At 40.5% G+C, this 13,625-nt stretch overlaps 1 protein-coding gene across 3 annotated transcripts in view; it reads right to left on the bottom strand.

The window, feature by feature from the left end:
• The window catches only part of dtnbp1b (dystrobrevin binding protein 1b), a 41,967-nt gene that overhangs the window by 1,503 nt on the left and 26,839 nt on the right, over positions 1 to 13,625 (bottom strand). The window contains exons 1-4 of one of the 3 annotated variants that reach the window (XM_042506586.1): positions 11,938 to 11,977; positions 11,627 to 11,812; positions 5,208 to 5,375; positions 1,270 to 1,413 (exon numbers count right to left, since the gene is read on the bottom strand). In XM_042506586.1, coding sequence (XP_042362520.1) covers positions 1,270 to 1,413; positions 5,208 to 5,375; positions 11,627 to 11,678 — 364 coding nt within the window. In that variant the 5' untranslated portion in view covers positions 11,679 to 11,812; positions 11,938 to 11,977. Of the gene's footprint in view, positions 1 to 1,269; positions 1,414 to 5,207; positions 5,376 to 11,626; positions 11,978 to 13,625 lie in introns of those variants that run through there. The other 2 variants (XM_042506588.1, XM_042506587.1) reach the window with 2 other exon arrangements.

Genomic DNA, 13,625 nt, shown 5'->3' with positions numbered 1-13,625 from the left:
GGAAATAGCTAAGGAGTGAGTCATCTGGCTTCCCTCTCATCTCTGTTGAGACTGCGTATGAGCAGTACCTATTGGGTGCTCACAAGAAAATGGCAGCAGGTAAAGACAAAATTTATAAGCTGAAGCGCAAGCGTGCATTTAAATTACCCTGAAAACAGGAGCTTAATTGGGTGGAACTGGGTGGCAATTTGCCACAAATTTGACAGCAAAAACTATCATAAACTGAGTTGCTTTTATTTGATAACCACTAATATATAGGGCTGTCAAATGATTCATTTCTTTAATTGTGATGAATCACAGAAGCGCTATAGTAAATCAGAATTAATCACATTTTTAATCACGTTTTCAATTCCAGTTTCCAGTCTTAAAGTCCATATTGATGAGGTGAAGCAATTCTAACCAGTTAGTCTTGATTAAGAATCAAATAACAGCAAAAATTTGAATGGGAAAAGCATAAAGTGAGCATGTCTGTAAAGAGGAGACTTATGGCTACCCCTAGAACACATTTTCATTTAAATATCTTGCTCTAACTTGTCTAACTTTGGAGCATTATTGAGTCCCTTTCCTAAGAATCTAGCATGGCATCATGTCTTCTAGTTTCATATGACACCAGCATCGTGACTCTATTTTCAAAACTTAGCACAGTATAGCCTCAAAGATTGGAATGTCAGACAGCGATTTACACAAAAAATTGATAAATAAATAAATAACACCTAATTTACGGAAATTAATCACATCGCGATTAACACATTAACACTGGCTTTGTACAAGGTCAAGTAAAACTTGACTTTCGGCAAGGAAATTTCTACCTTACATGACTGACTTAGCAAGTGAAGTAAAACAAACTCTGCCAACAGCTGCAAATAGACGGAGGGTACTGTTCTAATTGTTGGAATTACTTAATAGGATTTGTTTAAATTTGCTAGGATTTGGCCAAACTAAATTGCCTCCAGACATATAAACTGTAGCAGAGAGGTTCTTGCATCAAATTATTCTTAGGAGAAGACTGAGCTGTCAGCTTGATGCTGTAGGTTGTTCACTGCGGCAGGAGTTTTTCCAAGCAGATGTGGACAGATGGTGTTGGTGCATCGTGTCCAAACGCTGCTCCTGTCAATCTTATGAGTCACATATTTCTGCTTCAGCAAATTCTTTGATATGGATAAGCTGTAGAAAGTTATTTCACGTCAGTAGTTAGGTGTTGTGCATGTTTTTTTGGTTAAAATACATTTAGCTTAGGTACATATATTTCATGTGTGTTTGGCCACCGACCTGCGACAGGCGAGGCGGCGCTGTTGTCCTCTCCCCCAGAGTGCAGAAACACATCTAGGGCTTCGTGGTCGGACATGTCCATCAGATCCATCTGCTCCAACATGTCCACGTTCACCTCCATGGACGACATGCTTCCTATTGGCTCTGGACACGAATGAAACAGCAAAGATATTAGCCACGTATGTCATTAAAGAGGGCAGCAGCAAGGGGCTGAGTCCAGGAAGACGAGCACTTTGGGTTATTAGTTCTAAAATTTGCAAAGCAGAAGCAAATGGGCACATTCAAGCTGGATGGGATTTGAAATGGGTAAGCTTGCGTATATAGGACATTTTGTTTACCTTATGATCCAAAGCATTACCACAAATAATGGATTGCCAGGTGTCATTGTATGCAGGAAGCTGTACATGAAGGCGACAGGCAACACCTACAACATCATTAAATGGTAGCATCACATTTTTTGAAGTTTGTCTTAAAGCTGGGGTAGGCAGGTTTATTCTGATATCATTAGGCTAAAATCTGTCAATAACCTTTCAAGTGCACTAAGAGAAGAGCAGACTTCTGCGCCTTTTCTGAGCTCTATTTTCAAGCTTCGGGGCCCTGATACACCAAGCCGACAGTCGGCCATTGGTCAGTGTCACATCATCTGTGAGCATCCGTCACCCCAGTGTTTGCGGTGGGCCCTGGATCGTTGGCCCTCGTCAGCCCTTCACAGCTTTTTTTTTTTTTCTGGCCAATTTAGCATTTTAAATTGGTCTTTGTGAATGATATCTCTCAGATTGGCAGGTCAGCTCAGTGTACAAGAAAAGAAACAGAAATTAAAACGAGAAAAGCAAACAAATGACTAGAGTGGAGAGAGCATGAGATTGTAACAAACTTGTTAGGTCTTGTATTAGGCCTGAGTATGTTTTTAACCAATGAGCTCCTTATCAGGAACAGTTTGTCATTGTTTGTGTTATTGTTTGCTAGCGCATGGTAAATATGCTTTGTTCTTTCAATACTGTGTTGTGTTGTTCATGTGCTAACTGGCTAACTAGCATCTTGAATCCATCTTAACAATGTTACGGTTTCCCTTTTTGAATGATGAATACAGACGACCACACAGGTGCAGAACATTTGTGCTAGTTGTTTTTATCTTTGTAGTCTTTGCGGCCCTCGTCACCACCAGTTGTTTGATGTCAGTTTGGTGTGTCTGGGCCTTTAGAAGATCTAGCCCATGACAGGTGACTTTGGCTAATCACAGGTCATTTTAGGGAGAGGGCATTTCTAATTTCTAATGAATATTCTACAAATGTAGGTGCACATCCTTTAAGACAGTGAGAGCCTGACTAAATAGTAGGAAAATCATTCATAAAAAGTTGCTATTCCAGCACTGGTAACATCTGCTTCCACTGCAGGGCAACCCAAAGACAAAAGACAAACTTATCAGAAAAAAGGTCTGTAAGAGACTCCTGATATTGGCATGTTTTGTTTTGTTCATTGCCAAAGTGTTTCAGAGATGGAGAGAAATCCTGCTAATAATAAATTAACCTTCTGCAAACTTTATAGCCAAAGGCTCACATCTGCAGGTAATTCAAGTTTAACTTCAAGTAACTGACGTTAGCTAGAGCTTTGAATCACAGCATGTCATTTCAAATGGCCGAACAGGCACGGACCTTCAGTTAGTGGCTGTAGGAATTCAGATTCAGCTAGCACAAACCCCAATGCTGGGGGTCTGATTCCAGACAACCCTGACTGGCCACCAGCCAGCTTTGACACCTAGCATTTGGGTTTGGCTGAAATCAAGTTGCTACAGTTGCTGACTGAAGGTCTAGCTATATGTTCTATATTAATGTGGCTGATCAAGCATTAAAAACTGGCAAAATAGCTTGTGGTTTAAAACAGGTTAGTGGAGATTCTCAGTCATCCAGGTTATGGTAGTCCTAGGTGTGGTTTCAAAGGCAACTGGACTCACTTTAGTTTATTGGTTTTACTCAAGTATACAACAGAATCACTGGAAACTCCTCTTACACCCCAACTAATATGCTAACTATTACAGTCCTGGATTCACTGCCTTGCAGGGGTACAAATTCCCTAGTTGACCATCATGATGTGCTGCATGCGTCACAAACAGCCAGTCAGTGCACTGTTGGGATGAAAAGGGGTGGGGGGGGGCAGAGTTTCGAGCACAAGAGGAAGAAGGGAGATGATTGGTCGGCGCATAGCAGTGAGAGAAGAAGCCATTGGCTACCGTACCTCAAGGAAATGAGGAGAGCAGAGGAGGGCGGCACAAAGAGGGAGAGCAGAAGAAAGAGACACATCTTAGAGGAACAAGGGTCTAATGCTCACTAATAACTTCTCAGTACACAGCCTCCTCTCATGTGCAGTTCTATATCTAGCCTGTCAGCTATGCAATTACCACCACATAGCAGCTATTCAGCCTCGTAAAACATAGTGTGCACAATGTTGATTCCGTTTCCACCCCCAAATGGAGCTGTCTTTCCAGCACATGAACAAAAATCAACACACATACACACTTGAACCAACACTATGGCTATGTTGTGAAAGTCTCGGTCCAGAAAGTACTGCATTGAGAACATAGTTTCCATGTGACTGCTTCTAACATGTTCTTTTAGCCCTACTGTGACCTTGCCTAAAAGGTTCTCCTGCTGAGAAGGATTTTTTTTTTGCCTGTAGTGAAACTGCAGAGGGTATATATATATATATGTGTGTGTGTGTGTGTGTGTGTGTGTGTGTGTGTGTGTGTGCACGAGTGTGTATAAGACCCTTGAGACTATCTTTTGATGGCTCAGTGGCTTGACATCCGCAGTCCTTTCTCTCTTTTTCTTTAATATCTCCTCTCAGTTTATTCTCTGTGTCTCTCGTCTTGTCTCCAGCTTTTCTGTGCTCTACACTGGCGCCGCCCTGCTGTAGGGCTTTGTAGCTGCATGAAGGATAATGACTTGTAGTGTGCTGTGTTATTCAGCTTGCGTACCATAGCCTTATTTACAGATGTATTCCGACAGAATTATAATGCGAGCCTCCCCTGTAACTAATTACAAATATTCTTATAGCAATTATAACTGGCTGATTTGGTCTGCTGTGGATTTTTGCGGCCCACACTCTTGCCTTTGTACCGTAAATTAAACATCTCCTCTGTCTTTTTTACCATGAATGAATGTTGGCGACAAAAGATTCTGACTATGAGCTAATGAGCTGTAAAAATTTCACACACTGCACCTCAAACATGGCCTAGGTGATTGTTTTTGTTGTGGAGATTATGAAAAACACTGCACTGATAGAAAAAACAAAAATCTGCTTTGAGTGACAGTGAAGATATAAGTTTGTCCCCCTCCTTAAGTCTCTTTCCTTTCGCTTCATCTCTCCTCCTTCCTTACTGCTCCACAATCCTCTCTAATAAGCCATTTCCAGAGGATTAAGGGAGCAGGATAGATGAGCTGAAGAAGAAGAAAAATCACATTACAAACTCTGGGCCAGCAGAGTCCAATACATCTTTCAGTGCAGGGTGCATATCTCATGCAGTCCCTCATTTCAGCACATCCTTTGGGTATTTTAGCAGAGGCGTTTGGCAGTAATACATGGGGTAAACTGCAGCAGGATTCTATTACAATCCCTATGGCGCGGTGGCATTTTTCAAAGTAATGGCTCTACTTGTGTGTTTAGCGACAGGCACTCAGAGTGCGGAGCCTCGCTGCAGAAAGCTATTATGGCTCAATCTTGTGATATGCAGCTGAAGTGTGAAGGTTTCAGCTGATGGTATCAGGACTGTGGAATTAATTCATTTGAATGCTGGATGGCTTTGCATTCACCCTTGGATAAGTAACAGACACCACAACCTAAACCGAAACATTTTTCTTTTTCCCTCTACAGGCCCCAGACCGAAAGCAATGTTGAATTTCAAGCTTCATGACTATAGCATCTGAGGACTTCTGACACCTCACCTCTCCGCTCAGCGATCTGCAGATAGCCAGTGGACAGGTACTGCTCCATGTCTTGCTGGAAGGCCTCCTCAAAGAACTTCTGCCTTTCTTTCAGCTTGACCTGTGGGGCTGGGGCCCCTCCCTGGTCTGCCCCAGGGACTCTCTGTGCGTGCTCCGCCTCTAGCTCCACTAGGAAAAATAGAAAAGACATCTTTAAAGTTTTGGATAGGGTTAGGTGCTGGACATGTGACATGAAAACATGGAAAACTGAAAGCACGTAAAGAGAGAAAGCAACCACCAAAAATGAACAATTCTTAGAAACAATAGATACATAGTTATGTCTAAAATATGTCTCAAACCTGAATAACAGAAAAATCTGATCAACTCTTGGCTCAAGGTCTACCTGCTGTTCACTACATTTCATGGAAATCTATTCACCCCCTAGCCCTCCATCTGTTTCACAATAGATGATATGGTAACAGATATGGTAGCCTTTTTGTCATATTTCACAGATTTACAGGCCCTGCTGGACTAAGGGCTGGTTTTGTGAGATTTTGTTAAGTGTATGTGTCTTTTAACTGTAAATTAGCTAGATACAGGTGTGTGGATGTAGGTGTGCTTGGACTCATGTCTTTTGTTTAGTTTTGTCTCTGCCCTTTTTGTTTTATCTTTTTTTTTCCTATTTTTTTTTACTTTTTTCTTTTAGTTTAAATTTTCAACTACACATTTATTATTTTACTCTGTAATATTCTCAATAAAATAAATCAATCAATAAATAAAATAAATTAAAAATCACATAATAAATAAATAAAGAAATGAAACCTATTTGCAGTTGGAATAGAAATCGGAAATAATTTCCAATAGATTGGAAATTAAGGAGTGCTATGGCAGATAGAAAGCAGCTAATCTTTACTGAAGCAGAACGGTCTAGCGCTTTAGTTGTCCACAGCATTCACATATTCTGCAATTTATCCGACCCTCAGTGACTCAATTCTCTGCTTCCTGTGGCGTGCACAAGAGGGACCACATTTACTAAAGTCTTATGCGAAACGCCCTCTGCTGCAAGCTTTTCAGTAAACCAAGACTCATGTCTTGCTGTCTGTATCCTCAGTAAAAAACTCAAAACTCATACAAGTTATTCCATCATCTAAGACAGTCCAAAATTATTAGAAAATGTGAACAACTCTCCCAAAATCAAAAACTAGAATGCTAAAACTTTAAGTGTGTTGCAATCAAGAACAAATTCTGGAACTGCTCCATGGACATTAGATTTCGGGTTGCACTGATAGATGTATCTCTCCTATATAACATGCAATTCTTTTTGCAAACACTTCTGCAAAACACCCATTGGTAGCATAATAATATAATAATAATAATATATATCCTACAAATCATTAATTTACAGCTCCCCCTGGCCTTACTCCAAGGCATTTACTGGATTTTTATTTGTCCAAGCATGACTCTGGGGCAGACTGTGATTGGCCTGGACATTGAACTTTGGCCCAGTCCTGGCAGTATAAGATGTATGAGTGGACAGAGGGAGGAGCAGATTTAAGAGATGTGGTGATAGAATGAAAGACCCTGCAGATAGAGAAAGTCTGTGTGTGTGTGTGTGTGTGTGTGTGTGTGTGTGTGTGTGTGTTTGGGCATGGCTACAGCTTGAAGTCTCAGAAGGACTGTCTCTTTAGCTCACTGTCTCCCCCTGATAGATGGCAACATTATATAAGACCATGTGCTGACACTAATAACTGTGGCAAGAACCAGACCACAGCATATGAAATGTCTGATGTGTCCGGAATCGAGGGACGTGCACAGGTACTTGCTAAAGCTGCCTGAGTCCCAGCTCATTGACTTGGCTGCCCCCTCTTGAAAAGAAAAAACAGTTTTATTCTTGCTTTTAATTATTTAAAGATGCATTTCTGTGATATAACATGGGTCTACACATAAAACTAGGCTGTCTATGCAGTAGAAATTGGCGCTACGGGACCAGGGAAAACAGAGGAAAAGGACGCTTTTGCTCAAGAGGTAGGAAACCTACAACCTACAACTGCCAAAATGCAGTGTGCCGTATCAGACCGCTGAACGCTTCCACTGGTGGGTGACACAATGTGGACTGGTCCGTGTGAGACAACGGCAGCTGGCTGAATCTGGTATTACAGTTAAACGGTATCTAAATACATATTTCTGAAAACATCTGAAGTGAGAAATAGGCAAGGCAGTAACGGAATCTTGGTTTGTATTTAATCAGCGCTGCTTAGTTTTACAGTTTGATCTCAGTTTTTACTGCCTCTAATTTCACTGTGCAGGAAGCAGTAGGGCGTCCACTTCCTGTTCATAATCTCTCACTATTACAGCTGAACAGGGTGTTAAAATATGTAGATAGAGAAATGGGCAGTGTATTGATATAATCTTGATTTATATTCAGTCAGCTCTGCCTAGTTCTACTGTTTGGTCAGACATCAGTCTGACTTTTAGAGAGAGAGCAAGAGAGAGAGGAGCGGGTAAGTCTCTTGATCCAGCTCCAGCAAGCAATTCGAAAAATGCATAAGTAAGTCTGCGTTCAAGCCACAGCCCAGAAGCCAGCTAAACTTTGCCAGATTACATATTTTACGTTTTGCCATGAGGGGAGGCGGGATATCTTGGCAGTGGTTAGATGGAGGAAAGTTTACTGCAGTTCACCTAGACATACTACCTAAAAAAAATCGGTTAGAAAAAAGGTTAAAAATCGGCAAATTATTTCTTTAAGTTTGACCATATTGTGCAAAAAGCCCATCATCTGACACTGGTGTTGCTGTAGGGTATAGAGTCTTTTTAGGTTGGTTAAAAAAAAAATTCAAATTATCATTAATGGTATAACCAATGAGATGCCCAGGGAATAAAAACTTTGCGTGCTTCGGACCAATGCGCAGCTTCTCACATATTCATCACGTCACGCAATATTGCCTTATATTATGCTATCAAACAAACTAATCATAGCTAGCTAGCTGGCTATGATATAGGCAGAATATGTTAGAGGGAGACAGAGTTGAGGGAGGTAGCTAAGGGAAGCATAACTTTGCAGAGCTGTATTCAGCCCCTCTTTCAGGCTAAAGCAACAGACCCTGAAAATGTCTGTGCACGTCCCTGCCAGTATCTTTTATCTTGGGTCAATATGGACAAAAGAGCATCCAATTAGGGAAATAATGAGCTTAAAAAGATGCCAATTTGAATCGACTTCTGTTCATTTTCTCTACTAGACATCAACTGCCCTTAATAGAAATCAAGCCTGTTGCCTGTAGTTTTTCTAAATTTCACTTCAGATTCTCTGATTGAATCCTCCACTGACAACACTTTGGTTATTATAATGGAAGTAGAAGTACTGTTTAGGTATTGCATTTTCTTGCTTGATAATAAAACAATGTTGAAAGCCTGACAGCATCCTACAGCTCAACAAAAAACAGTGACATGTCAGTATACAACCAGTGATGGTGACAAAGGTTAGTGTTTGGTCAGTTGTCTGGTGCGATTTGAACATTACCTCCTTATGACTATTTGCATTTCCATCCCAGGTCATATTGACCTGTCTATCTTACACAGCTCTGCACCAGTCTCTGCCTCTTCTCTGTGTTCACCAACCCCCCAAAATCAATACACTGCTTCAGGAGTGCTAACTGAACTGCAAGATCAGAGTGGGCACCCACACACAGATATGATAAAACAGGCTAAGCCTGTAGGGGTTCATAGTACATGGACACACACACACACAGATGGGAACAATGAGGTCCCACCAGAGCTCCCTCATGATGAACACCACACTGCAGCCCTCAGAGACTTGGAAAATAAAAGCTCCCTGTCTGTGTCATTCCTCACTCAGTGTCCAATTTATCTCCTTTATCTGACTACCAGTCCGCTCCCTCATCATTCCCTCCTGACTCTGTCCTACCGTCTCTGTTGGCTGCTGTGTGTGTGTGTACGTGAGTGTGGATGTCTTGTAGAGACTGCTCTATTAGATTAGGGGCCTCTGGGAAGCTTTGTTCGGATTGTCGAGCATTGTGTGGGGTTAGTAACAGAGGGTAGAGGCAGAGCGAGGGAGAGAGAGGGCAGTGTGTTTAGTTATAATTAGGGTTTGCGGACAGACAGCATTAATGACGGAGCTAGATCCTGTCTTTTTATCTCTCCAACTCTCTAATCGAATTCTCCCTCCATTATTAGTCCGAGCTGTCATTTATTTAGACCATGTACCTACTGACTGAGTGCACATCTGTCTGTCTGCTAGTCTTAATGTCTAAATCTGTCCTTCCTTTGTCCATCAAATCTACATATAATCAGTTTTGACAGTTGGAGATGCCACATACTTTTCAAATTATACTTCCAAAATATAAAAAATATGAACAAAAAAAATAAAAAAATTTCCCAAATGCCACATTATTATAAAACCACAAAGCTTCTTAACCTAAGTAAGACATTAAGTATAAAAAGTGGTGGTTTATGTCAGTATTCCCTTCAAACACTAAGATGAATGCCATTTTCTACCTTTAATTATGAGCTTTTTTTTTTACCTGTCCTGGCTTCTTTGGAACATATAACCACCTGTCATATACATTTCTCTTTTCATGCCACATGTTTTCTTCCTAATCTCTCCTTCCTCCCCCTCCCTTGTCCCGGTCTTTTCTTCACTATCATCTACATGACAACCATATCCTTCTATGCATGTTACTGTAGCTACTGGGACTATTTTTAGCCCTCGCTCATATTTAGCCCTCAGGATTAAATTCGCACTGATGACTTTAGTGTAGGAGCACAAGTCATTAAGTCAGACAAATTCTATGCTTATGGGCTGTGCCGCACACAGCAGTTGAACAGGCATACCTTCAGATTCATGTGAATGCATGCATGTAGAGGTTTAAAAGCACCATTCAAAAACAAATGGTCAAACAGCCTCACAAAACAGTCTATTACGCACTTATGGGACATGTATCAAGCTGTGTATCAAGAATCTGGCAATATAATATAATCATGATACAGGGGTTACAATTCAATACAATTGCTGGTGTCTCCACTGGCCACCTTTTGGCAAAAATAATTGAAGGCTGACATTAATGTTGTTGAGAGGCTGTGGCATGCTCTTATTTTATGCTAACATGTATATAGTTTTATTGTGTGGAAGTACATAATTGTAGGCATCCATCGATACCAACCATGGCATGCTAGCTTGTCATAAAGGGGAATAAATAACACTCCAAAGAGGCAGAATTTACCATTTTCAAAGGGGTCCCTTGAACTTTAACCTCAAGATATCTGAATGAAAATGGGTTCTGTGGGGACCCACAGTCTCCCCTAAACTTGAGAAAGCTTGTTCCCAGTAAATGTTTTACTCCTCACAATCAATGTACTCCTTTAAATTAAAGCTGCACCGTGAAAAGAAATCACTAATTTTCTTAACTTTAAATAGGTAGAGTCTGAGCTGCCTTGTTGACTGAATTTGAGAGAACAGGTTGAGGTCATTTTGGAATGATTCAATTTGTCTTCTAAAATTCAACTTAAAAATTTAAGGCAGCCTGGACAATACCTTTTTTAACTTAAAACACTGTATTGTTTTGTTTTGTTTTTCTTTTTTGACAGCATATTTGTCTTTTTAAGACAAAGGACAACCAGCCTGAGAAACTCTGTATCACGTGCAAATGCATAACTTTAAAACAGAATTGATTTGGAACTCAAAATGTTAACAGTGCTGTAAATACTGAATGTACATCAAATAATCAGAACTTCGACTGTGAAACAAGAAGCCACAGTATAATCAGTATGTAATTTCCTCAACAATCATATTGACATAGTTTTCATCTAGCCTATGTACATCAGCAACATAAGCAAGTTAAAATCAGTTATGGCTTTTGGTTTTGGTGTGCCACCCCAAGATTTTCAGTGGCCTCATCTGGCCACCCATATGAATAATTTTGGGGGGCACCACTGCTTACAGAAATGGCTATTTTGCAGCACCACATAGTAATGTAATCTACAACAAGATACTTAAGAATATGTAGCATACAGCGTACAGTGGTGTACACAATATCCCCAACAATTCATATGTACAACGGTGAATGATGAGCATTCACACAGAGGTACACATCTGGTGATGATTCATAGGAGATAAAGCAATTGTTTTATCGTAATCCCAGGAGATGATGTCAAATGAAATGAGATCATTTCATTCAATTACAAAGACAAATGTTTTGGCACTCATTTTGAATAGCTGCTACAATCTAAAACAGAACCACCTCTCCCGAAATGAACACAAAGAGAAATTTCCTTCCTGAGAAGAAGACAAAATCAACGCCTGAATGAGGTCACAAAGTCTCTAGCAATGAATTTCCTGTAACAGTTTTACTTTCAAACTGAAAAGAGATACTCTCAAATGAAAATGCTTTACAAAAACAAATTATCTGAAAACTCTGATGTACTACCTGAGTTTCTGCTCGCTGTGTTACTTGCTGCATCTGTTCCCACAATCATCATGCAGGCCAAAAAAAATAAAAATAAAAAGCGATACTGTCCCCTCACAGGCTGTTTCTTTTGCTTGGAAGCTCAGCAAGCAACAGTATACAGCATGTACTCGCAAAGTGCTGTCTGCTCTTCTTCTCACCTCTCCTCTGCGTGACCCAAAACCCAAGGGAAATAAAATAAAAGAAATAACATTAAATAATCTCGTTCTGCTTGTTCAGGTGGCTATTTGTGCAAATGGATCGATATGAAATGAGACTTTTAATGAAATTACTCTCATGTCTGTTTTCAGCTGTAGACAAACGTCTGGTGTGTGCTCTACAAATGCAGGAAGCAGAAGCCACAGGAAAAAGGCTGGTGGTGTCAGGGTGTGTATGTGTCAGCATGCATGCGTGTGTTTGCTTGCTTACATGGATGTGTGGGTGATAATGCATCTGTGGTTGCATTTTTTTCACATACCCACTTCATATTTTTATATGCATTGTGTTCAGAAGTGTGTGTGCGTGTGTTTGTGTCTGAGGCAGAACTGTGAATGCTCTTTTATACGTCATGTGAATGTGTGTGCCTATAGAGAAGCACAGCTCTGGCTTTGCCCTTTATTTGCACCTATTGTATAAATGGAGAAGCAGCTAAGGACCACAGCTGAAAAGTAGACAGGAAACAAGCCATTAAGGGCAATTCAAATCTTTATGATTCAACTTGAGTTCTAGATTCGTCTAAATGGACTCATTTTCCACAGAGCAAAAAATACAAATCTTAGGTTTAAGTATTCATCATGCAAGCTTGGTCAACACATCTCTTTTTTTTTTTTTTTTTTTTTTTACACAGGAAATGCTCATTTAGGCTCACTTGCAACAGGAACTAATTTTATTTCATTGAGAACATTTGTGTCTCCTTTTCAACAGAGGTTGTGAAGCACTAATCTTAATTAGAGCGCTTTCAGAATTTTGTTTAGCAAGATTTCTTAGGTATAAAGAATATTGAGTTAAAGCACTGACAGGCTCCATTTAAATGACCGTAAATAACAAGCAGCACTAACAGCCTCCTTTGAAATGGAAATATATCTCTTTAGGAGTCATCAACAGCCAATTCAAGTCACCGCTGAGCTGGTCCACAGTCATTTACACTTTGTAGTGTACTTCACATATCAGGTGCTGCTGGAGGCTGTGCCAATGGAGAGAAGGTTATGTTTGAAGCCTTGGTGCACAAAGCAATGGATGGATGGATGAAAGTGTCAGTGGCCAGTTTGGCTTTAATGCCTGCTAAAGGCCTGGGACTACAGCCAGCTTTTGTGTCCCTGTGTGTGCAGACAGAATTAGACATGTAATGGTTCTCTCTGAGGCTTTTTGTGTGTGTGGGCGAGAATGACAGAGGGGTACACAGAAGCCCCCTTTACACTGCCTGTTCCAGAGTTGTCTCACCCTTAAGCTGACAAAGGAAGTAATAACAGTGATGATGCGTGTCTGCGTAAAAGGAAGAGCTGGCCAGATGGGATAATGGGTGGAATGGGTGTGATATTTTAAAGACTTGTTATGCATGCGACCTACCAAATTCTGCAAATTAAGAAAACAATGACAACATGGTCTTGGAGCTCCTTACCCTCCGAGCAAAGGAAAAGCTGAGCCGCCATACAACTGAGATGGTAAATGATTGTTATTGCCACGTTACACCACTGTTATTGTTTATGAAGTGCTGCCAATGCGTATGTTATATGTCACACTAGAGGCTGACGCTGTTGTGTTAAACATCACGCCTCTTTTTCTTCCATGATGCAGGCATGCTGTCTAAATTGATAATGTTCTAATAATAGGGTGTGTGCAACATGTCTTGCGTTCAATGTATGTGCAATATTTTGCATGTGCAATTTGGATTATGTGCAAATTATAAGGATAATCTGGTACAGCTAGTGCTGTTTAGTTTATATGTGGTTTGTTTTATTGTGTCTGCAAAGACATTTATGGG

The sequence above is a fragment of the Plectropomus leopardus genome, chromosome 18 (genome assembly GCF_008729295.1).
Source record: "Plectropomus leopardus isolate mb chromosome 18, YSFRI_Pleo_2.0, whole genome shotgun sequence".
Lineage (NCBI taxonomy): Eukaryota > Metazoa > Chordata > Actinopteri > Perciformes > Serranidae > Plectropomus > Plectropomus leopardus.
Note: the sequence above shows the minus strand (reverse complement) of the source record. Positions and strands in the feature narration are given on the sequence as shown.